The sequence below is a fragment of the Hylobates moloch genome, unplaced genomic scaffold (assembly GCF_009828535.3).
Source record: "Hylobates moloch isolate HMO894 unplaced genomic scaffold, HMol_V3 SCAFFOLD_14, whole genome shotgun sequence".
Classification (NCBI taxonomy): Eukaryota; Metazoa; Chordata; class Mammalia; order Primates; family Hylobatidae; genus Hylobates; species Hylobates moloch.
In genome coordinates, this window is record NW_026652289.1 from 45193354 (window position 1) to 45217800 (window position 24447).

General features: G+C 47.7%; 1 protein-coding gene and 1 pseudogene across 3 annotated transcripts in view; both read right to left on the bottom strand.

Annotated features, from left to right (window-relative positions):
- Nucleotides 1-24447, bottom strand: part of AP3B2 (adaptor related protein complex 3 subunit beta 2) — a 51583-nt gene that overhangs the window by 21074 nt on the left and 6062 nt on the right. For all 3 annotated transcript variants that reach the window (XM_032174339.2, XM_032174340.2, XM_058427647.1), the window contains exons 2-8: nucleotides 8944-9019; nucleotides 8738-8812; nucleotides 8316-8411; nucleotides 1179-1339; nucleotides 874-940; nucleotides 599-781; nucleotides 234-517 (exon numbers count right to left, since the gene is read on the bottom strand). In XM_032174339.2, coding sequence (XP_032030230.1) covers nucleotides 234-517; nucleotides 599-781; nucleotides 874-940; nucleotides 1179-1339; nucleotides 8316-8411; nucleotides 8738-8812; nucleotides 8944-9019 — 942 coding nt within the window. The remainder of the gene's footprint in view (nucleotides 1-233; nucleotides 518-598; nucleotides 782-873; nucleotides 941-1178; nucleotides 1340-8315; nucleotides 8412-8737; nucleotides 8813-8943; nucleotides 9020-24447) is intronic.
- LOC116481638 (serine/arginine-rich splicing factor 9-like) lies at nucleotides 11564-12217 on the bottom strand (annotated as a pseudogene).

A 24447-nucleotide genomic window follows, 5' to 3' on the forward strand; every position in this document is an offset into this window, starting at 1 on the left:
AGGACGGGTCAGAGCACCCCGGGCCCCTCGGTTGGGGCAAGGGTCAGCGGAGGAGGGGAAAAGGTGGGGCAAGTCGTTGCGGGGAGAGGACCAGCGCGGAGGGCAAGACTACGGTCAGTGTGGAGCGGGTGGGCAGAGGTGGAAGTGGCTATTGGGCGTGAGGGGGCGGAGCCTGGCAGCCCGTGGGGCGGGGCGTGAGGCGAGGGAGGGGCGGGGCCGGGGGCGGAGCGCACCTGTGGCTGCGCAGCAGGCGCACTAGCGCCTTGGCGATGACGCCCACCTCCGCCTTGGGCGCCAGGTGGAAGTAGAGCTGCGCCACCGCCATGACCACCGCGGCGCTGCGGCTCTGCAGCAGGGGTTTGGTGTTGCGCAGCAGCAGCCGGTGGTCGGGGTCCATGACATAGGGCTTTCGGGCAGGGAGGGCCGCGGCGGCCGTCTCCTCAGACCCCGCGCCCTTGGCCTCGTCCTCATCTGAGCCGTAGAAGGCTTTTTCCGCGTTCTCCTCTAGCAGGGATTCCTGGACGGGGAGACCGACGGGTCTGTGGGCGCCTCCCCGGGACACACTTCCGCCCGCTCTGCCAGGGCTGGGCCTACTCACGTTCTGGGTGGGGCTCAGGAACTGCGTGCGGGCGTAGCGAGTGAGCATGCTGATGATGACCACCTGGCCCCACTCCTCCACGTCGATCAGCAGGTTACAGAGTTTCCGGTAGTTTTTGTGAATCAGGTCGATGCGCTCCGGGCACACCTCCTCGAAGGCCATCACCACGCTGCCCGCCACCAGCTGGGGAAAGAACAAAGACGAGAAGGTGAACGCGAAGGGTGGAAGGCCGGCGTCCGGTCACCGCCCCTCCCGGAGCGCCGCTATACACGCACCGTGGTCTTGTCAGCCAGAAGCTTCTCAATGACTTCTATCAGCTGATCCTTCTGGTCAGAGTCCAAACTGAGGGAGAAATCAGCGAGGGGAATTTGCCACTCTCAGCCCCAGCCTTCCCAATGTCTGTCCAAGCCATGCTCACCTTCTGCACCCCAACCTTGTTCTCCTCCATCTCTGTCAGTCCCCCAAACTACCCTCCTCAAACCCTCTGAGAAGCAGCAGGCAAGAATTAGGAAAGGCCAGGGGCGGGTTGGGAACTTAGGAGCCGGCCTCCTGGGGAGCGTGGGACAGGGCTGGGGCATACCTGTACAGTTTAGGGATGGCGTGGGCAGCTGTTTTCCGCACATAGGGTGACATGTCCGAGGCGGCTTCCTTGATAGCTAGCATCATGATGGGCACTATGATGGGCACACGGATGCTAGAGAGGACACGGAGGGCACTGGCACGAATGAGCTGGTTGGGGTCCTAAAGGCAGAGGTGGAGGCAGAGCTATGAAAGGGCACCAGGTGCCCTGATGGAGGGAGGCCACACTTTTGGAAATCACTGTCCCCAGCGACCACCAGCTCTTGCTTCCCTGCCCCTTGACTGGAGCTTGGATAGTGTGCCAGTGATGGGTACCTGGGGGACACTTAATTTTGGCTCTGGTTGCAGAAATCTGACACCTGAACAGGTGTTGCAATGGGTAGCTTCACTTCCAGAAAGATTGAAAAACTTTCAGAACACCTAAAGTTGCTGAAACACCTGAAACATTTCCTGTTCCTTGTAAGGGTTTTTTGGGGATGTCTGTTTTAATGCCTGAGGTGACTGCCCAGCAGATGCAAGCTGGTCTCCCTTCCGGAGTCCAACCTTACACTCCTTTCTCCCAGAAATCATTGCAAAAGCTGCTGTTCTTCCAGTGTTTAAAACAAAATAGGGGTGCAGGCCCTTCCTTTTTTTTTTTTGAGATGGAGTCTCACTCTGTTGCCAGGCTGGAGTGCCATGGTGCAATTTCGGCTCGCTGCAACCTCTGCCTCCTGGGTTCAAGCTATTCTCCTGCCTCAGCCTCCCGAGTAGCTGGGACTACAGGCACGCACCACCACACCCAGCTAATTTTTTGTATTTTTAGTAGAGATGGGGTTTCGCCATGTTGGCCAGGCTGGTCTCGAACTCCTGGCCGCAAGTGATCCGCCCACCTCGGCCTCCGAAAGTACTGGGATTACAGACGTGAGCCACCACGCCCGTCCCCAAGCCCTTCCTCTTTATTCCTATTGCATCCTATACAGAACGTATATAAGCATTCGTTACACTGTATTGTGATCATGGGGCTTAGGACTGTCTTCCCACTATCAGCAGCAGCAGCTATATATTACAGGCATACCTCGGAGATATTGTGGGTTTGATTCTAGACCTCAACAATAAAGCAAATATCGCACTAAAACGAGTCACATAAATTTTTTGTTTCCTGGTTCATACAAGTTATGCTGATAGTTACAGCTGCTTGGGAAGCTGAGGTGGGAGAATCACTTGAACCCAGGGAGTTAGAGGCTGAAGTGAGCTATATATGTTCATGCCACTGCACTCCAGACTGAGAAACAGAGTGAGATCTTATCTCAAAAAAAAGTTATGTTTACAATATATTGTAGTCTACTAAGCATGCAATAGCATTATGTCTTAAAAAAACAATGTAGGCTGGGCGTGATGGCTTGTGCCTGTAATCCCAACACTTTGGAAGGCTGAGGTGGGAGGATTGCTTGAGCCTAGGAGTTCAAGACCAGCCTGGGCAACATAGGGAGACCCTGTCTCTAAAAAAAAAAAAAAAAAAAAAAAAATTGAACTCAGTCCTCTTAAACTCTGCCTCTCCTTTATCAACTAAGTTTTTTTTATTTTTTAATTATTTATTTTTTATTATTATACTTTAGGTTTTAGGGTACATGTGCACAATGTGCAGGTTTGTTACATATGTATCCATGTGCCATGTTGGTTTGCTGCACCCATTAACTCGTCATTATCAACTAAGTTTATGTAATATTCGAAATCCTTTGTTGTCATTTCAACAATATTCACAGCATCTGCACCAGGAGTAGATTCCATTTTAAGAAAGGACTTTCTTTGTTCATTCATAAGAAGCAAGTCCTCATCCATTCAAGTTTTATCATGAGATTGCAGCAATTCAGTCACATCTTCAGGCTCCACTTTTAATTCTACTTCTCTTGTTATTTCCACCACATATGTAGTTACTTCCTCCACTGAAGTAGTGTACCCCTCAAAGTCATCCATGGAGTTTGGAATCAACTTCTTCCAAACTCCTGTTCATGTTAATATTTTGACCTCCTCCCATGAATCATGAATATTCCTAATGGCATCTATAATGGTGAATCTTTTCCAGAAGGTTTTCAATTTACTTTGTCCAGATCCATGAGAGGAATCACTATCTATGGCAGCTCTAGCCTTACAAGATGTTATTTCTTAAACAATAAGACTTGAAAGTCAAAATTACTCATTGATCCATAGGCTGCAGAACTGATCTTGGGTTAGCAGGCATGAAATCATTAATCTCCTTGTACCTCTCCATCAGAGAGCTCTTGAGTGAACAAATGCATTGTCAATGGGCAGTAATATTATGAAAGGAATCTTTTAAGCAGTAGGTATCAACAATGGGCTTAAAAAATTCAGTAAACCGTAACTGCAAACAGATGTGCTGTCATGGCACTGTTGTTCCATTTATAGAGCACAGGCAGAGGAGATCTGCCATAATTCTTAAGGACCCCAGAATTTTCAGAATGGTCAATGAGCACTGGCCTCAACTTAAAGTCACTAGCTGCACTAGCCCCTAACAAGAGCCAGCCTGTTTTTTAAAGCCAGGCATTGACTTCTCCTCTCTAGGTAGGAAAGTGCTAAATGGCATCTTCTTCCAGTAAGAGGCTGTTTCATTTACATTGAGCATCTCTTGTTGAACAGTCACTTTGATCAACGATCTTAGCTAGATCTTCTGGACAACTTGCTGCAGCTTCTCCATCAGCACTTTTGCTTCACCTTGCATTTTTTTGTTATGGAGATGGCTTCTGTACTTAAACTTCATGAACCAACCTCCACTAGCTTCCGTCTTTTCTTCTGTAGCTTCCTCACCTCTCTTAGCCATCATAGAATTGGAGAGATTTAAGACCTGCCTATGAATTAGGCTTTGGCTTAAGGGAATGTGGTAGCTGGTTTGATCTTCTATCCAGACCACTTAAATTTTCCTGTATCAGCAATAATCCTGTCTTGCTTTCCTTATCATTCATGTGTTTACTGGAGTAGCACCTCAGACTTCTGGGTTCAAGTGATCCTCCCACCTCAGCCTCCCAAGTAGCTAAGACTGCAGGTGCGTACCACCACATCAGGCTAATTAAAAAAATTTTTTGTAGAGATAGTCTTGCTCTGTTGCCCAGGATGGTCTTGAACCCCTGGTCTCAAGTGATCCTCCTGCCTCGGCCTCCCAAAGTGCTGGGATTACAGGGGTGAGCCACCACGCCCAGCCTGGAGTAGCACTTTTAATTTCCTTCAAGAACTTTTACTTTGCATTCATAACTTGGCTAAATGTTTGGAGCAAGTGGCCTAGCTTTCAGCCTACCACGGCTTTCAACATGCCTTCCTCACTAAGCCTAACCATTTCTAGCTTTTGATTTAAAGTGAGAGATGTGTGGTTCTTCCTTTCACTTGAACACTTAAGAGGCCATTGTAGGGTTATTAATTGATCTAATTTCAATATTGTTGTATCTCAGGGAATAAAGAGGCCCAAGGTGAAGGAGATGGGGGAACAGTCAGAGCACACACAACATTTATTGATTAATTTCACTTTCATCTCTGGGCATGGTTTGTGACACCCCAAAACAATTACAATAGTAACATCAAAGATCACTGATCACCATAACATATAATAATCATTAAAAAGTCTGGAATATTGTGAGAATTACCAGAATGTGACAGAGGCACAATGTGAGCACATACTGTTGGAAAAATGGCACTGACAGACTTGATTGATATAGGGTTGCCACAAACCCTCAATTTGTATAAAGTACAATATCTGGCAATATCTGCAAAGTGCAATAAAATGAGGTGTGCCTGTACTATTAATCTTAGAGAATGACGGGAATAGGAACACTAAAGAAGGGTAGATGTTACCCTGACTTTCTGAAATGGAGAAAGACAAGATCCTCACAATTGCAGGTAAAATTGATGCTAATCCCTGACAAAATTCTGGAATTGACTTTTAAACAGATGGGTTAGAAACATTTATTGAAAAGGAAGGAGTCTCTGTTTTCTTAGAGACAAACAGTCACAACAACTGCTGAAACCTGTTTTCCTTTTTTGTATGTGAACATTTTATTTGGGAAATGATTATAGACTCACAGAAAGTTATAAAAAAAATCTGTTTTCCTTTTTGATGGGGTAACTAGGCCGGTGGATATTAGTACTTTGTATCTTGATTTCAGTGATATGTTTGTGGAAGTCTCATAGCATTTCCTGCATTGCTATTTTTTAGGTAGGCCTTTTGTTTCACCTAATAGCCAAGCGTTTTTAAGAGCAGAATTCACATGTTTTATCTCTGTGTCACCCACAACCCTTTGCACATGAAAGGTGTTATTTATTTATTTATTTATTTATTGCTATTGAATAAGATCCTTCCTAACAAGATAGAAAAATGCCAGCTGTCTGTACAGTCCGGTGGGTCTACAACTTGGTTAAATCTACTTGGGGAAGGCTTATTAACAGATCAACGTCAACCTGGAAACATGCTATGCCTCAGTCTTTTGCCCTGGTCCAAATAGCTTATCAGTATCTTGAAAGAAGACACAAAATCAGGAGGGACATAATTAAGATTCAGAATCACCCTGGTTTGGACCCTGTGCTAAACCAATAAAATGAAATAGAGTAGGGTTTCATAGGGGATTCAAGGGACCAAAGACAGGACGTAGGGAGACCTAGATTATCTGCTTGCTAGTCAGAGGTTTGATTCCATGAGGGATCTCCTAAGAAAGTGAACACGGCCCTAGCCTGGGCTAGGATTGAAAGAAGGGAGAAGGCTGGATTGAAATGATTTGTTCCAACATGCAGGAGAGACCAAAAGCCAGTGACAACAATAAAGAAAACAAGTTTTAAAGGAATACATATATAGTATGATGACACCATTTACAAAACATTTTATATTGTGTAACAATATGCAAATTACTAGCACAGGAATAAATACATACCTATGAATGATAAATGAGAGAAGATATATAGGAGGCTTTGGCTATTTGAGAAATGTGTCGTTTCTTATGGATATTCATTATATTATTCTTTATGCCTTTTGTGAACCTGTAGTAAATTTTATTTTATTTTTTAGATACGGGGTCTTCCTATGTTGCCCAGGCTGGAGTACAGTGGCTATTCACAGGCTCAGTCATAATGCAGTACAGCCTGAAATCAATTTTTTTTTTCTTTTTTTTTGAGATGGAGTCTCACACTGTCGCCTGGGCTGGACTGCAGTGGCATGATCTCGGCTCACTGCAACCTCTGCCTCCCGGGTTCAAGCCATTCTCCTGCCTCAGCCTCCTGAGTAGCTGGGATTATGGGCACCCGCCGCCATGCCCAGCTAATTTTTTGTATTTTTAGTAGAGATGGGGTTTCACCATGTTGGCCAGGCTGGTCTTGAACTCCTGACCTTGTGATTCACCTGCTTCGGCCTCCCAAAGTGCTGGGATTACAGGCATGAGCCACCGCACCCAGCCTGAAATCAATTTTTAAAAATTATAGTTGTGGAGGTTTCAACAAAATAGAATGGTTTTAAAAACACCCCAAATAGTGGTAGTTGTCTTGAGATGGAGCAAGTTGCCTTATGAAGGAGTGAGGTCCCTATCAGAAAAGATGACCTGCTAGAGATGTTCTAGAGCAAAGGCTGGCATGCTACAGCCCTTGGATAAAATCTGTCTATTGCCTGTTTTTTAGAGATTTATTGGAACACGGCCACGCCCACTTGTTAATGGCTGCATTTGCACCATAAGGGCAAAATTGAGTAGTTGCATAGTTGAGCCTATAAGGCCTACAAAACCTAAAATACTATTTGGCACTTTGCAGAAAGAAATTATCACATTGAGTTGGACTAAATGAGCTCTGGTTTTCTAAAAGGGGGAAAGAGTCAGTTGGTAGAGACTACAGGTGAAAATCTGTACAATAATTTCAGATTAGTTTTTATACTTAACCCTTACTCAAACAGAAAGATTACTTGCCAATCTAAGATGGATTCCATGGTTTTGACTTATAAAAAAGAAATCTAGCACAATGCGTGGCATAGAGACACCCAAGTATTTACTAAATGAATGAACTGTATATTCAAGTGACCATGCTTTCTACCCTCACCCCAAAGAAGCCAACTGTCAACCCCTCCTGCTGGCCATAGCAGATTGGACAAGGGGTGGGCCCTGGATTTGAGCAGCAATCCTGTCTACCCAGCAACCTACAGAACTTCTTGATATGAAAAGATGAGCTGGACCTTTCACAATCTCTCTCACAGAAATTTGAACTAAAAGTATCCAGGCCAGGAGTATTGGCTCATGCCTGTAATCCCAGCACTTTGGGAAGCTGAGGCCACTTGAGCCCAGGAGTCCAAGACCAGTCTGGGCAACATGGTGAAACCCCGTCTCTACAAAAACTACAAAAAAATTAGCCAAACATGGTGGTGCACGCTGAGTAGTCGCAGCTACTCAGGAGACAGAGGTGGGAGAATCACTTGAGCTCAGGGAGGTTGAGGCTTCAGTGAGCCACCATTGCACCACTGCACTCCAGCCTGGGCAACAGAGTGAGAACCTGTCTCATAAATAAATAAATAAAGGTATGCAAAAATAGGGGAGTTAATGGTTGTAATCAGAGCTGAAAACTCTAATATGGAGAGAGAGAATGGCCTTGAAATGGCTGTCTTTACCCTCAAGATATCTTAGACTAACCAGAAAAGCCCTTAGGGGAGACTTATACATGCACCTAACATATGTAAATCCAACTAGAGGCCTTGGGCAAAATGAAACAAAAGGTGAGAATGGTGTGGGGGATTCAGGCCACTGCTAAAGGTTGAATTCTATCTGGCTATGGACCACAATTCACACCTTTACACAAAGCGGGGTGAGGGTTGAGGGGTTCTCCATTGCCAGAGACTCTCCACTCTCCAGGGGCTCAAGTGGTTCATACTAGAAGCAGCCATTACCACAGGCTCCTGGGAAGAGAGGCAGGGGCCCTGGGTACCCACTTCATCTCTTATGCCCCTTCTGAGCCCAGCTTCCACTCTCTGAGGGTCTGGCTGGCCTCTCCTGACTGTGACCCTCCCAACTTTAGGCAGGTAGGAAGGGGTCTGCAGAGCCCGCTCCCATGCTCATGGCCTCTCCCCGGGCTTACTCCTCCGATACAGCGCCAACGAGGCCCAGGCCCTGGGAGGCAAACTGAGACCCCTGACCTTTAGGCCACGTTGAAAGGTGGAGATGGACAGCAGGGCCAGGTCTTGCTGCTCCTCAGCGTAGCGTACCAGGTACACGTAGACAAGCTTCTTCACCTTGGGGAGAGCAGGTTTCTCAGCAGAACGCTTCTCAGCAGGGACCTGTGCCCGCCCCCCTACCCCTGGGATGTCATCTCCCCAGCCAGCTGTGGTCCATGGGGACAAATTCTCCCAGTGGGGGAGAGCACCCCTGAGTGTATCCAAGTCCTTTACCTTGATCCACATCCAGTTCAGGGACATGGAGACACTCTCTTCTCTTGGCTCAGAGACATTTCTCAGCAGATTGGGCCCCCAGGGGCTAAATCATTTCCCTCCTCACCCCAAGCTTGAGTTTGGTCCTAGAGGAGGTGGGGACAAGCGATCCCTCACCAGGCAGTGCTCACCTCTATGTTCTTACAGGCCACATTCTTCACCACCGCAGGAAACAGGTCTGAAGCATTCTTTCCTCGGGCAATCATCTGGGTGGTGGGGCCAAGGTAGGGGAAGAGGGACAGCACTAATTAGAGGGAAGGTCTACAAGGAGCTAAGGAGAGCTGCTCTTGGCCACCCAGGCCCCGCCCCGAGGGAAGCCTCCTCCTTCCCCTCTTACCGCCACAATCCTCTTCATGGCCTCCAGCTTGAGAGAATCCTTGTTGGTGTCCAGCATCTCCTTCAGGTCATCATGCCTGGTGGGAGGTACAAGAGGTCAGCTGAGGGCACAAGGGTGGGGATGGGGTATTAATCAGGAGGGTCCAAGCACAAATAAGGGACATGGCCAGGGGAGGCTCAGGCAGGACCTGACCCGAGGAGGGACCAGAGCCAGGGGAAGCAAGTAAAGTACAGATCAGGGGAAACATGTGGTCATCTAATATTATGGGTTGAACTGTGTCCTTCCTAAAAAGGATATATTTAAGTCTTAACCCCTAGTACCTCAGAATCTAACCTTATTTGGAAATAGAGTTGTTGCAGATGTAATTAGTTAAATGCAATCCTACTCTAGTGGAGTGGGTCTCTAATCCCATATGTCTGGTTTCCTATAAGACAGCCATGTGGGCTGGGTGCGGTGGCTCATGCCTGTAATCCCAGCACTTTGGGAAGCTGAGACAGGAGGATCACTTGAGCCCTGGAATTCGAGACCAGCCTGGCAACATGGTGAAACAATGTGTCTACAAAAAATAGATTAAATTGAAATAAAAAAAAAAAAGAAGACAGCCACTTAAAGAGACAGACACAGGGAGACTACCATGTGAAGGCAGAGGATTGGAAAGATGCGTCTACAAGCCAGGGAATGCCAGAGATTGCCAGCAAACAACCAGAAGCTAGAAGGGGCAAAGGATTCCCCTATGGGTTTCAGAGGGAGCATGGTCCTGCCGACACCTTGAGTTCGGACTTTTGGCCTCCAGAGCTGTGAGACAATTCATTTCTGTTGTTCCAAGCAACCCAATTGTGGAACTTTTTTTTTTTTCAATTACTAAACTTTTTTTTTTTTTAATTATACTTCAAGTTCTAGGGTACATGTGCACAACATGCAGGTTTGTTACATATGTATACATGTGCCATGTTGGTGTGCTGCACCCATTAACTCATCATTTACATTAGGTATTCCTCCTAATGCTATCCCTCCCTCCTCCCCACACCCCACGACAGGCCTTGATGTGTGATGTTCCCCACCCTGTGTCCAAGTGTTCTCATTGTTCAATTCCCACCTATGGGCCGGGCGCGGTGGCTCACGCCTGTAATCCCAGCACTTTGGGAGGCCGAGGTGGGTGGATCACGAGGTCAGGAGATCGAGATCATCCTGGCTAACACGGTGAAACCCCGTCTCTACTAAAAATACAAAAAATTAGCCGGGCGCAGTGGCGGGCGCCTGTAATCCCAGCTACTCGGGAGGCTGAGGCGGGAGAATGGCGTGAACCCGGGAGGCGGAGCTTGCAGTGAGCCGAGATCGCACCACTGCACTCCAGCCTGGGAGACAGAGCAAAACTCCGTCTCAAAAAAAAATAAAAAAAATAAAAAAAAAAAAAAATTCCCACCTATGGGAACATGCAGTGTTTGGTTTTCTGTCCTTGCCGTAGTTTGCTCAGAATGATGGTTTCCAGCTTCATCCATGTCCCTACAAAAGACATGAACTCATCCTTTTTTATGGCTGCATAATATTCCATAGTGTATATGTGCCACATTTTCTTTTTCTTTTCTTTTTTTTTTTTTGTGAGATGGAGTCTTGCTCTGTCGCCCAGGCTGGAGTGCAGTGGCGCTATCTCGGCTCACTGCAAGCTCCGCCTCCTGGGTTCACGACATTCTCCTGCCTCAGCCTACCGAGTAGCTGGGACTACAGGTACCCACCACCACATGCCCAGCTAATTGTTTGTATTTCTAGTAGAGACGGGGTTTCACCGTGTTAGCCAGGATGGTCTCAATCTCTTGACCTCGTGATCTGCCCGCCTCAGCCTCCCAAAGTGCTGGGATTACAGGCGTGAGCCACCACGCCCAGCCATGCCACATTTTCTTAATCCAGTCTATCACTGATGGACATTTGGGTTGGTTCCAAGTCTTTGCTATTGTGAATAGTGCTGCAATAAACATACGTGTGCATGTGTCTTTATAGTAGAATGATTTATAATCCTTTGGGTATATACCCAATAATGAGATCACTGGGTCAAATGGTATTTCTAGTTCTAGATCCTTGAGGAATCACCACACTGTCTTCCACAATGGTTGAACTAGTTTACAGCCCCACCAACAGTATAAAAGTGTTTCTATTTCTCCACATCCTCTCCAGCACCAGTTGTTTCCTGACTTTTTAATGATCACCATTCTAACTGGTGTGAGATGGTATCTCACTGTGGTTTTGATTTGCATTTCTCTGATGGCCAGTGATGATGAGCATTTTTCTAAATGTTTAAAATATATTTCTAAGCAGAATGGGCCAACTCAGTCACAATAACTGTTGATCTCCATAGCAGAGCAACCCACAAAGACAGAACTGATTTTTTACCCATAATCAGGAGTGAAAAATATACGACTTGTTTCTGAACCAAAACCACAATTTCTGCAGTTTAAAATGTTTCACTGCTAATATGGCCCTGGTAGAAATTATGTAGTTTTTTTTCTTTAAAAAAAAAAATTAAAACAATTTCCTAAGATGCTAAATGCTCAATCTGGAATGTAGATTCTGAGCACAAAGCAGCTCAGTTAACCTAAAAAATAAAGAAAAATTCTCATCACCTGTCTCAGTAGGGCCTGAAAGGAGAGAATTGCTGTGGGGAACCCCTGCTTTAGTATGGAGAGTCACGGCCCCTTGACCCAGACAGAGACTGTGAGTAGCCATATAGCTGGTGCTTCTCTCAGGATGAACTCGGATGTAGGACGTTTCACTATCATGAGAGCAGAATTTGGTGTCATCCAATTTAGGCAGGGCATATTCCATGTCTTCTTTTCTGAGATACTCAACCATCCCCACACCATCCTTCTGCACATCGGCATAACAGACATCCCCAACTTCTCGCATTGATCCTTCAGGTCCTGCCAGCTGCCTGATGGAGGAAGTCCTGAAACAAGAACTCGGAAATCAGATCTTCTTGCAGAAGGCCCATTCCTCCCACCACGGGGCCACCCACTCCGACCTCTGTAAGTCCTGGAGAACTCCACACGAAGCCGACACTGCCCATAATCATAACTATTTCTTCCATAAATAGCATCCTCTGCATCTCGGGGGTCCTCAAAGCGCACGAAGGCGAAGGGCACAAGGCAGTGCCCATTCTTAAGCTCGATCTCACGGATGCGGCCGTACTTGTAGAAAAGGTCTTCCACGTCCTTCTCGCGCACGTTGGTCGGAAGGTTTACCATGTAGATGCGCTCGTCCGCCCAGCCCAACATCCGCACCGCCCAATGCCCCCTCCCCCGAGCCCCCACCGCAGCGTCCCGCGGGCTCTGAGGCGCTCAGCCGTACTGCTCTGAGGCGCTCAGCCGTACTGCATTGTGGGAACGGGGAGCAATTGTGGCACTTTTGACACAGCAGTGTAGGAAATGAATGGAGCCAGGAACAGAGAGCCAGGAAACAAGAGGAAGGATCTGGGGTGGGAAAGTATGGACCCGGCTCAGGGAAAAGGACTAGTTGGATGGATAAGAAGGAACAGCGAAAAGAGGTAGATGCCAAAACAAGAGCAGGGTGCCCTTGCCCTGCCTCCAGTATGTTTCCAAGTCCTGACCTCTCAGACCAAACTGATTTCAGGGACTGGAAGGGTCCCAGAGACTCCATAGATGTCCTCACAACAAAAGCCAGACCTGTCGCTGAACACTGAACAGCCATTCAAGGAAGTTATTAAACTCTAGTGGGATGAATAAAGATTTGAGTAAGTGATCCCTTGCACTTGGCTGAGAGGAGTAAGGGTAGTGCTGAGCCAATACACAGGTTTCTTTTTTTAGATCTCATACTTCATTTCAAAAAATTGAAATTTCGAAGGGAACATTTTGTCAAACTTAAGTGACAGCAAAATTCATCTGGAAAAAAAAAATCAGGTAAGAACTCCAAAGAATATTTTTGGGAAAAGAAACAATGATAGACAACTCACCCTCTTGGACTTCAAAACATAAAACCACGAGACGATGATAAAAGCTGTTTGGTACCAGGTTAAAAACATAAGGTCAAAGGTCATGGGGGGAATTTCATAAAAGGTCTAACTTGATAAATTAGGAACCAGTAAGAATCTCCCCCCAGCCCCCTCCCCCCCCCCCCCTCCCCCCCTTAAATAAATGCTATTGGGACAACTGCTTTGCAGCACTTTTTTTTTTTTTTGAGGTGGAATTTTGCTCTTGTTGCCCAGGCTGGAGTGTAATGGCACGAGCTCGGGTCACTGGAACCTCTGCCTCCCGGGTTCAAGTGATTCTCCTGCCCCAGCCTCCCAAGTAGCTGGGATTACAGGCATGCACCACCACGCTCGGGTAATTTTTGTATTTTTAGCAGAGACAGGGTTTCACCATGTTGGTCAGGCTGGTCTCAAACTCCTGACCTCAAGTGATCTCCCCGCCTCATCCTCCCAAAGCGCTGAGATTACAGGTGTGAGCCAACGCACCTGGCCAGCAGCAAGTAATTTAACTTGTATATGTATTTCACCCCAAAATAAATCCCACATTTGCTTAACAGTTAAATTATTTTTAAATACAAAAGAAGGAAGGGAAGATTTTATTAAGGTCATAAAATTATTAGCAACAATATGGCTAGGTTTAATTTGTATTTGTTTTTGTTTTTTTGAGGTGGAGTTTCGTTCTTATTGCCCAGGCTGGAGTGCAATGGCACGATCTCAGCTCACCGCAACCTCCACCTCCCGGGTTTAAGCGATTCTCCTGCCTCAGTCTCCCGAATAGCTGGGATTACAGGCATGCGCCACCATGCCCAGCTAATTTTTGTATTTTTAGTAGAGACGAGGTTTCTCCATGTTGGTCACGCTGGTCTCAAACTCCCAACCTCAGGTGATCCGCCCACCTCAGCCTCCCAAAGTGCTGGGATTACAGGTGTGAGCCACTGCGCCCAGGCCTTCTTTTTTTGTTTGAGACAAAGTCTCACTCTGTTGCCCAGGCTGGAGTGCAGTGGCGCAATCTCGGCTCCTTGCAGCCTTGACCTCCTGGGTTCAAGTGATTCTCATGCCTCAGCCTCCTAAATAGCTGAGATTACAGGTGTGCACCACCATGCCTGGCAAATTTTTTGTATTTTTAGTAGAGATAGGGTTTCACCATGTTGACCAGGCTGGTCTCAAACTCCTGGACTCAAGTGATTTGCCTGCTTCGGCCTCCCAAAGTGCTGGGATTACAAGTGTGAGCCACTGTGCCAGGCCTAGGTTTAATTTTTAAACTTTGATATCTAAAAACTAAATTTATGAGAAAAATAAGGCAAGTATACTAGCTTCCTAGAACCACCATAACAAAGAACCACAGGCCAGGCATGGTGGCTTGCACTTGTAATCCCAGCACTTTGGGAGACTGAGGCAGAAGGATTGCTTGAGCTCAGGAGTTGGGACCAGCCTAGACAACATAGTCAGATCCTGTTTCTACAAAAATAAAAAAAATTAGCCAGGCGTGGTGGCACGTGCCTGCAGTCACAGCTACTCAGGAGGCTGAAGTGGGAGGATCGCTTGCACCAAGATGTTGGAGGCTACAGTGAGCTATGATTGTGCTACTGCACTCCAGTCTAGACAACAGAGCAAGAACCTGTCTCTAAAAATAAAAAAAAAAAAACCAAAAAGTACTACAGATGGTGGCTTAAACAACATAAATTTATTTGCTCACAGTTCTGGAGGCTAGAAGGCTGAGATTAAAGTGTCAGCAGAGTTGGTTTCTTCTATAGCCTCTTTCTTTGGCTTGTAGATGGTTCTTGTGATATTGTAAAGAAATATATATTTGGTCTCTATACCCCATTTCTGAGACAGAGCTCCTAAAACTCTTGACGATAGGGATGCTAGGAGAACTTCTGTTCTAATATTTGGTCTTCCACCCAGTTCCTCACGCAGAGATCCTAAGACCTTTATAACTCCTTGAGTGAGAGGAACATCTGACATGGAAATCCCTTGGAATTTCCTGGGTAATAGAAGCATCTTTTATTATCAGATGGTTGGAACTCTTTTCTTTTTTTCTTTCTTTTTTTTTTTTTTTGACACTGAGTCTTGCTCTGTCGCCCAGGCTGGAGTGGTGCAGTGGGGCAATCTCGGCTCACTGCAACCTCCGCCTTCTGGGTTGAAGCAATTCTTCTGCCTCAGCCTCCCAAGTAGCTGGGACTACAGGTGCCCACCACCACACCTGGCAAATTTTTGTATTTTTAATACAGATGGGGTTTCATCATGTTGGCCAGGCTGGTGTCGAACTCCTGACCTCAAGTGATCCACCCACCTTGGCCTCCAAAAGTGCTGGGATTATAGGCATGGGCTGCTGCGCCCAGCTGAGGGTTGAAACTTTCAATCCCACTATTTGACCTCTGGGGAATGGGGAGTGGGGCTGATGGTTGAGTTGATCACATGGCCAAAGATGCAATCAATCATGAAGCCTTCATAAAAACCCAAGAGGACAGGGTTTGGAGAGCTTCCAGATTGTGGAACATGTGAAGGTGCCTGGAGGGTGGGGTGCCTGGAGAGGGCATGGGAGCTCTGCACCCCTCCTTCCATACCTCTCCCTATGCATCTCTTCATCTGGTGTTTGTCTATGTCCTTTATAATAAATGGGTAAATATAAGTAGTTTCCCTGAGTTCTGTGAGCCACTCACAGAGTTGAACCCAAGGAGAGTGGCATGGGAACTCCTGATTTATAGCCAGTTGGTCAGAATTATAGGTGACAACTTAGCACTTGGAATTGGCATCTGAAGCAGAAGGCAGTCTTGTGGCACTGAGCCCTTAACCTAAAAAATCTAACACTAGATTGACTTGAATTAGAGAACACCCAGTTAGTGTCCACTGGAGAACAGGTTGTTGGTGGGGAGAAATCTCCACCCATTTTTGTGGCTAGAGGTGAGGCACTCTCTGGTGTGTATGAGAGTAGGAGAAACACACTTTGGGTTTTTCTGTCTCTTGCAACCATCTTCTCTGTCTTCACATGGTCTTCCTTCTGCATGCCTAGATCCAAAATTTCCTCTTCTTATAAAGAAGTCAGTCATATTGGATTAGGGCCCCCCTTAATAACCTCATTTTAACTTAATCACCTCAAAGGTAACATTCTGAGGTACTGGGGGCTAGGACTTCAACATATGCATTTTGGAGGGACACAGTTCAGCATAAATAGCAACAAAAGGAAAAATATTTGGGATATGGTAAATTAAAGCTTAATATTCAAAATAGAGGCCAGGCGTGGTGGCTCACGCTTTTAATTCCAGCACTTTTGGAGGCCAAGGTGGGCATATCACTTAAGGTCAGGAGTTCGAGATTAGCCTGGCCAACATGGTGAAACCCCATCTCTACTAAAATTACAAAAATTAGCCGGGCATGGTGGCACACACCTGTAATCCCAGCTACTCAGGAGGCTGAGGCACAAGAATCGCTTGAACCCAGGAAGCAGAGGTTGCAGTGAGCCGAGATCGCACCACTGCACTCCAGCCTGGGTGACAGAGTGAGACTCCATCTCAAAAAAATAAAAAAAAGGAACTGATATACATGTATAAGGTCTCTCTCCAGCATTCACTGTCACGGCTGCTACAAGCCCATCTGCCATCTGCATGCCCCTCCAGGTAGACACAGCCCTGAGCTGTTGCTCCCCGTTCCGTGCATGGAGCATGGGCTGGTATTCCTTGGCCAGATGCCCTTGTGCAGTGAACAATGTGGCTAACCATACTCAGAGGATGCAGAACTCTGAGGTCAAGAAGTGATCAGAGAACTGTGAATAAACGCATGAAAAAAATGTGTCTATATATAGCTGATAGAGTTGTGTGAAACCGATGAACTCATATGTTGCCAAGACAATTCCAAAATGTGGTGAGCAGCTGTGTGTGGGGACTCACACACACTGATTTCCCAGATGACACTCTGATAACCCACAGCTTTGACCCAGGCATAAGAACCCAGCTTGAGAAATATCACAGTGATAAAAATTAAAAATCAGGCCGGGCACGGTGGCTCACGCCTGTAATCCCAGCACTTTGGGAGGCCGAGGCGGGCGGATCACAAGGCCAGGAGATCGAGACCATCCTGGCTAACGTGGTGAAACCCTGTCTCTACTAAAAAATACAAAAAAAATTAGCCGGGCATGGTGGCGGGTGCCTGTAGTCCCAGCTACTCGGTAGGCTGAGGCAGGAGAATGGCGTGAACCCAGGAGGCGGAGCTTGCAGTGAGCCAAGATCGCACCACTGCACTCCAGCCTAGGCAACAGATCGAGACTCCATCTCAAAAAAAAAAAAAAAAAAAATCAATGTGTGCAAATTTAGTCACAGACATGCAACATTTAGAAATGACAGAAAATCAGAAATTGGGGATAGCACTGTTAGGAGAGGGAAGAGCATGATAACAGTCATAAAGAGGCAAATGACTGCTGCTAATGCTGAGAAATGAGTGACGAATGCTGAGAGGAAGAGAACGCGACACAACACACGCCTTAGTCACAGGGCTGCAGAAATGCATGAGTACCTAACGTCAAATGAGAAGAGGGGCACTAAGAAGTTACTATCCCAAGAATGTTAGAAACTGTCTTTCCTAAAGAGATTTTTGATGGAAAGCAAAATAGAAAGATGATGCCTTCCAGCATTATCTGAGGCCCTCGCTATCTGTCATGTGAGGACAGAAGAAAATATCCAGCCCCATCATGTTATCTGAAACTCCCCCACCTGGGGGGATGCCCCCCAAATCAGAGGACACCTTCTACTCTCCCAGGGTCAGGTCAGGGCCAGAAGACAATCACCCTCTTACGCTCCCAAACACAGACCAGACTGTGAGTTTCTTAGTGGGTAGGAGGCTGAGCTCAGGACACCTGGGGCATGGGCATAGGTACAGACCATTGAGGTGGGTAGGCCTGGGCAGCACCGAGGGCCTAGGAACAATGACAGAGCTGGGCACCACCTTCCCTGAGATACGAATATACAACACTGCACGCCAGGATCCTCTGTACACACACCCCACAGACAACTACACATTGATACCACCCACATATACCTCAGACACTCCCATGTCCCCCGACAGACATACCTACACCTCACAGACAGCTCATACAAACATATCTACAGGCCCCGCAGACACTAGTAGAATTCATACATAAATCCACGCACACCCACAAAATCCTGCCTACACAACACCCAGAGAAACACACTCCCCCACATACAGACACCTCCCATAGAAAAACTCTACACACATAAACCACCCACACAACTCACCTACACACCTACAAACCCCCCAGACATATAGCACCAGGAGACTTCTCCCCACTCCCACACCCTCATATAGACACACATATCCCATACATGTCCCCCACAGACATACATCACAAGACCTCTCCCCGCTCCCCTACACCCTCGTAGAGACACACACACCCCACACATGTCCCCCCCTACACACACACACGTCACATCACATCTAATACACAGACAACTTGGACCAAACTTGGCCTCTCCAGTCTCATTCACCAAAATGGTCAGTGGACTCCTAGTTGAGATTTTTGATGATAAATGTAGGCTTCTAAGATCAAATATATCCAGCCCCAAGGGTCCTCTGATCTCTTTCTGAGGAGTCACCCTGGGACGGCTTTTCCCTGGGCGTCCTTTCCCTGAGCGTCCGTGGAAGGAGGGCCAAGTTTGTCCAATCTCCTTTAACTCTGGGTATTCCCTTCCTCACCACACCCACAAATGCCACATGCGCCTGTCAAACGCACACACCCCAGGGCATCCTCCCCACCCAGCCTAGTGAGTACATTCCAGGTCCCTGAAGGAGAAGGGGAATGAAAGAGGGCAGGACCACTGGGCCTAAAGCAGCCAGCACAGGCAAGATTGACTGTTGAATATATGCACTGACACAGACCGCAGCCACCACCTGAGGTGAGACCGCCCTGGGCCTCTCGTCCTCACTCCCACCAGCTTCCGTTCCCAAGAGACAGAAGCAGGGACTAAGGCACAACAACACCCTAAGGCCATGAAACATTATCTCCCATAGTCAGATCCCCTTACACTGCTGTGGCTCACTCTGACCTGACCCCTAGTCTGATCTACTCTGAGGGACTCTTCTGGGGGTGGCTGGAGCCAGCCAGGGGGTCCAGCATGGCACTGGGGGTCAGTCATGCTCACCTCCTTGATATACACCTCCCTGCCACCTCTTACCACCTAAGTTCCAGTCCACTGGCAGGCAGTGGCTGGCCAAACCCTGTCTGTGCTTTATCCTGTCCCCAAACCTCATCCAGAACCTACTCCAGTGGGGGTCTGTGGGGAGAAAAAGGTCAAGGTGGGACCTCAACTCTCAAGTATTTTACTATCCTCCTCCCCTCAGAGCCTCCAGGGAGTTAAGCCCCTCATCTCTCCTCACTCATACCCTCAGCCCCCATACTGTGCCCCTGGACCACCCTCTCCGCCCAGCCTGGACCCTAAATGCCAGCCTAAGCCTCCACTGGAAGAGGTGGGACCTGAAGGGGTCTGGGCTGAGAGTGCAACTGCCCATCCCTGGCCTTCCTGGCTGTGTGGGTAGGGGGTTCCTGTGGGTTCCTCTATACCGTAGTGGCTGGCTCTGGCTCCGGTTCTGGCTCTGGCTCTGGCCGGCCTCTGGGCAAGGTCCTTCCAGAGATGCTTCTGGGGTCGTGTCTTCCTCCTGGGCCTGCAGCCACCGAAGCTCCTCAGGCTCCAAGGCCTGGTACCAGGGCGGGGGCCCTCCTTCGGGAGCCAGCACAGGGCTAGCAGCCTCTTGATCAGCTCCGCAGGCCCCTCTGACCCCGGGCCTCACCACGGCCCCCGGGAGCTGCAGGAATCGCTGCATCAGGTCCTTCTCCAGGAAGGGACTGAGCTGGCCAGGACGCTGGGGCTCCTGTCAGTCACCAGACGGCCCGCCCCCAAAACTTGGTAACCCGACACTGGCCGGGAGGGAGGCTCCGGTTTCCTCTTCACTGCTCAGAGACAAGGCCTCCGGAGGGAAAGAAGGGCAGGGACGGGAGACCAAGCCTACCCCTAGTCTCTGGGCAGGGGACTAGAGGGTCAGTGGAGTTGATAGAGAGGTGAGAGATGCCCTCTTCAGCTCCAATGCCACCACCACAATTAGACTGCAGCCTCCTGAGAAATCTTAATACCCTCTTCTCACTGACCCTAGGCATCTTAATCCTCACCTGCCTTTCCAGAGCCAATACTTGATTTATTCCTTCCTATGGACCTTCTCTTATCTCTACTTCCTCCTAGCACCCTCCCCCGCAACCCCTGTGTCTATCCCTCCAACTGCTCTCACATCCTTGGCCCTCTTGTCCCACTGGTCTCCAATGCCACTGGACTGCCAGTGGTGGGTGGCTTTTTTTTTTTTTCTTTTGAGATGGAGTTTCACTCTTATTGCCCAGGCTGGAGTGTAATGGCGTGATCTCGACTCACTGCAACCTCCGTCTCCTGGGTTCAAGCAATTCTCCTGCCTCAGCCTTCCAAGTAGCTGGGATTACAGGCATACACCACCACACTCGGCTAATTTTTGTATTTTTAGTAGAGATGGGGTTTCTCCATGTTGGTCAGGCTGGTCTCAAACTCCCAACCTTAGGTGATATGCCTGCCTCAGCCTCCCAAAGTGATGGGATTACAGGCATGAGCCACTGCGCCCAGCCTGGTTGGCTTTATTCATTGTATTTGAAACCCCTTTGACCCTTAAGTCCCCATTCCCAGCCTTGCCCTTACGGCTTCACTACCTGGTTCCCAAAAAAGGGAAAGGCTTTAAGATGAAATCTCCTGCAGCTCCCTGCCCCAGACTCCCATCCATCTGCATTTATTTACTTATTTATTTATTTAGAGATGGAGTCTCACTCTGTTACCCAGGCTGGAGTGCAGTGGTGCCATCTCGGCTCACTGTAATCTCCACCTCCCGGGTTCAAGTGAGTCTCCTGCCTCAGCCTCCTGAGTAGCTGGGATTATAGGCATGTGTTACCACAACTGGCTAATTTTTGTATTTTTAGTAGAGACGGGGTTTCGACATGTTGGCCAGGTTAGTCTCGAACTCTTGATCTCAAGTGATCTGCCTGCCTCGGCCTCCCAAAGTGCTGGGATTACAGGCATGAGCCACTGTACCCAGTCTCCATCTGCATTTATACTCTCCTCTCCTCCTGCCCTCTTCCCTCTGGGCAGAGCTGGTCCTCCCTGCTCCCAGGCTAGTCCTCCCACCCAGCTCAGTAAGCCTCCTCTCCCATCACTCAGCGTTCTGTACTTCCTTTCTTCCCTTCAGCCTCTCTCCCACCAATCGCTCCTTCCCATCAGCAGTTAAACTTGCTCTAGGCTCTCCCGCCTAATATTAATAATAAACAAAAATACGGAGTCATACATTTTAGGAAACAACAACAAAAAAAACCAAAATAACAAAATAGACAAACTTCCTTGAACTGAGGTTCTCCTCCAGCAACTTTCTCTTTTACAGTCAAATTTCTTGAAAGCAAAATTCCCATTCACTGTTTTATCTACTTACTTCCTGTGTGCTCCTTTATTCATTTTAATCTGGCTTTAGATGCCGATTTAGAATTTGGGGTTGAAGGGTCACGATCTCTGCAACTTAACATGGTTCAACCAAAAAAAGTATACGAATAGATGGTTAGATAAAGCAGATACGGTACGATGTCAATGACAGTTGAATCTAGATGGATGATACACATGTGTTCATTGTATTATTCATTTCATTTTTCTGTGTTTTAAATCATCCACAACAGAATGTTGGGAAAGAAATAATCTAGCTCCTGTTCTCCTTACTTTGCCAGAATGTGTCTCCCAGGGCAGGAGGTGGGGAATAGAGTAGAAAGGAATTGAGCTCTTCTTTGTCAACCAATGGTCATTATTTTTTTTCCTTGTTTGATTTGACCTTAATGGGCATTGAAACTACTGACCACTCCCTCCTTCTTGAAATTACATTGTTTTCTTTCAGCCTTTAGTTCAACTCTTGGGTACCTTGAAACACTTTCCACTGTTCTCTGGTCACCTCTAATGTTGGTGTCTTCAGGGTTCAGACTTGTGCAGTGTCTGAACTCATTTTATACCTCCCCTCTGAGTTATCTTCACTTCTGTGGCTTTAATTAACATACATATGTTAATAATTCCCTAATCTCTCTCCTGGAACCCAAATCGTAATATCCACCTACCTAATAGGGTAGTATGTCCCTCAGAGTTTACAATCTCAATATGTCCAAAGCTGGGCTCAACATTAATTTTCCACAAATTTGCTTGTAACATCTTTATTTCCAATTACACTGAATAACACCAACATCCATCCAGTTGCAGGAACTAGTAACCTGAGTAACATCCTTGTCAGGCCTCTGAGCCCAAGCCAAACCATCATATCCCCCGTGACCTGCACGTATATACCCAGATGGCCTGAAGTAACTGGAGAATCACAAAAGAAGTGAAAATGGCCTGTTCCTGCCTTAACTGATGACATTACCTTGTGAAATTCCTTCTCCTGGCTCATCCTGAATCAAAAGCTCCCCCACTGAGCACCTTGTGTCCCCTGCCCCTGCCCACCAAAGAACACCCCCTTTGACTGTAATTTTCCACGACCTACCCAAATCCTATAAAATGGCCCCACCCCTATCTCCTTTCGTTGACTCTTTTTTCAGACTCAGCCAGCCTGCACCCAGGTGATTAAAAAGCTTTATTGCTCACACAAAGCCTGTTTGGTGGTCTATTCACATGGACGTGCGTGAAATTTGGTGCCATGACTCGGATCGGGGGACCTCCCTTGGGAGATCAATCCCCTGTCCTCCTGCTCTTTGCTCCATGATAAAGATCCACCTAATGACCTCGGGTCCTCAGACCAACCAGCCCAAGGAACATCTCACTAATTTTAAATCAGGTAAGCGGCCTCTTTTTACTCTCTTCTCCAACCTCTCTCACTATCCCTCAACCTCTTTTTCCTTTCAATCTTGGTGCCATCTTTCAGTCTCTCCCTTCTCTTAATTTCGGTTCCTTTCCTTTTCTGATAGAGACAGGAAATGCGTTTTATCCGTGAACCCAAAACTCTGGCACCAGTCACGGACTCAGGAAGACAGTCTTCCCTTGGTGTTAAATCACTGCAGGGACACCTGCTTGATTATTCACCCACGTTGTGTGATCACCACGGGGACGCCTGCCTTGATCCTTCACCCTTAGTGGCAAATACCACTTTTTGGGGGGCAAGTACCCCCCCACCCCTTCTCTCCATGTTTCTACCCTCTCTTTTCTCTCCACTTTCCTGGGGGGCAAGCACCCCGCCACCCCTTCTCTCTGTGTCTCTACCCTCTCTTTTCTCTCCACTTTCCTGGGGGACAAGCAACCCCCACCCCTTCTCTCCATGTCTCTACCCTCTCTTTTCTCTCCACTTCATGTCTCTACCCTCTCTTTTCTCTCCACTTTCCTGGGGGGCAAGCACCCGCCACCCCTTCTCTCCGTGTCTCTACCCTCTCTTTTCTCTGGGCTTGCCTCCTTCACTGTGGGCAACATTCCACCCTCCATTCCTCCTTCTTCTCCCTTAGCCTGTGTTCTCAAGAACTTAAAACCTCTTCAACTCACACCTGACCTAAAAGCTAAATGCCTTATTTTCTTTGCAATGCCGCTTAAGCCCAATACAAACTCGACAATGGTTCCAAATAGCCAGAAAACAGCACTTTCGATTTTTCCATCCTACAAGATCTAGATAATTCTTGTCGTAAAATAGGCAAACAGTCTGAGGTGCCTGATGTCCAGGCATTCTTTTACACATCTGTCCCTCCCTAGTCTCTGTTCTCAACGCCACTCATCCCAAATCCTCCTTTCCCTCCCGCCTGTCCCCTCAGTCCCAACCCCAAGCGTTGCTGAGTCTTTTCAATCTTCTAATCTTCCTTTTCTTTTTTTTTTTTTTTTTTGAGACAGAGTCTCGCTCTGTCACCCAGGCTGGAGTTCAGTGGCGCAATCTCGGCTCACTGCAAGTTCCACCTCCCGGGTTCACGCCATTCTCCTGCCTCAGCCTCTCCGAGTAGCTGGGACTACAGGCGCCCGCCACCATGCCCGGCTAATTTTTTATATTTTTTAGTAGAGACGGGGTTTCACCGTGGTCTCGATCTCCTGACCTCGTGATTCGCCCGCCTCGGCCTCCCAAAGTGCTGGGATTACAAGCGTGAGCCACCGCGCCCGGCCCTAATCTTCCTTTTCTACCCACGCATCTCACCTCTCACCTAATCCCCAGAATGCTCCTCAGGTCGCTCCCCACCAGGCTGAATCAGACTCCAATTCTTCCTCAGCTTCTGCTCCTCCACCCTATAATCCTTCTATCACCTCCTCTCCTCACACCCAGTCCGGCTTACAGTTTTGTTCTGCGACTAGCCCTCCCCCACCTGCCCAACAATTTCCTCTTAAAGAGGTGGCTGGAGCTAAAGGCATAGTCAAGGTTAATGCTCCTTTTCCTTTATCCGACCTCTCCCAAATCAGTTAGCATTTAGGCTCTTTTTCATCAAATATAAAAACCCAGCCCAGTTCATGGCTCGTTTGGCAGCA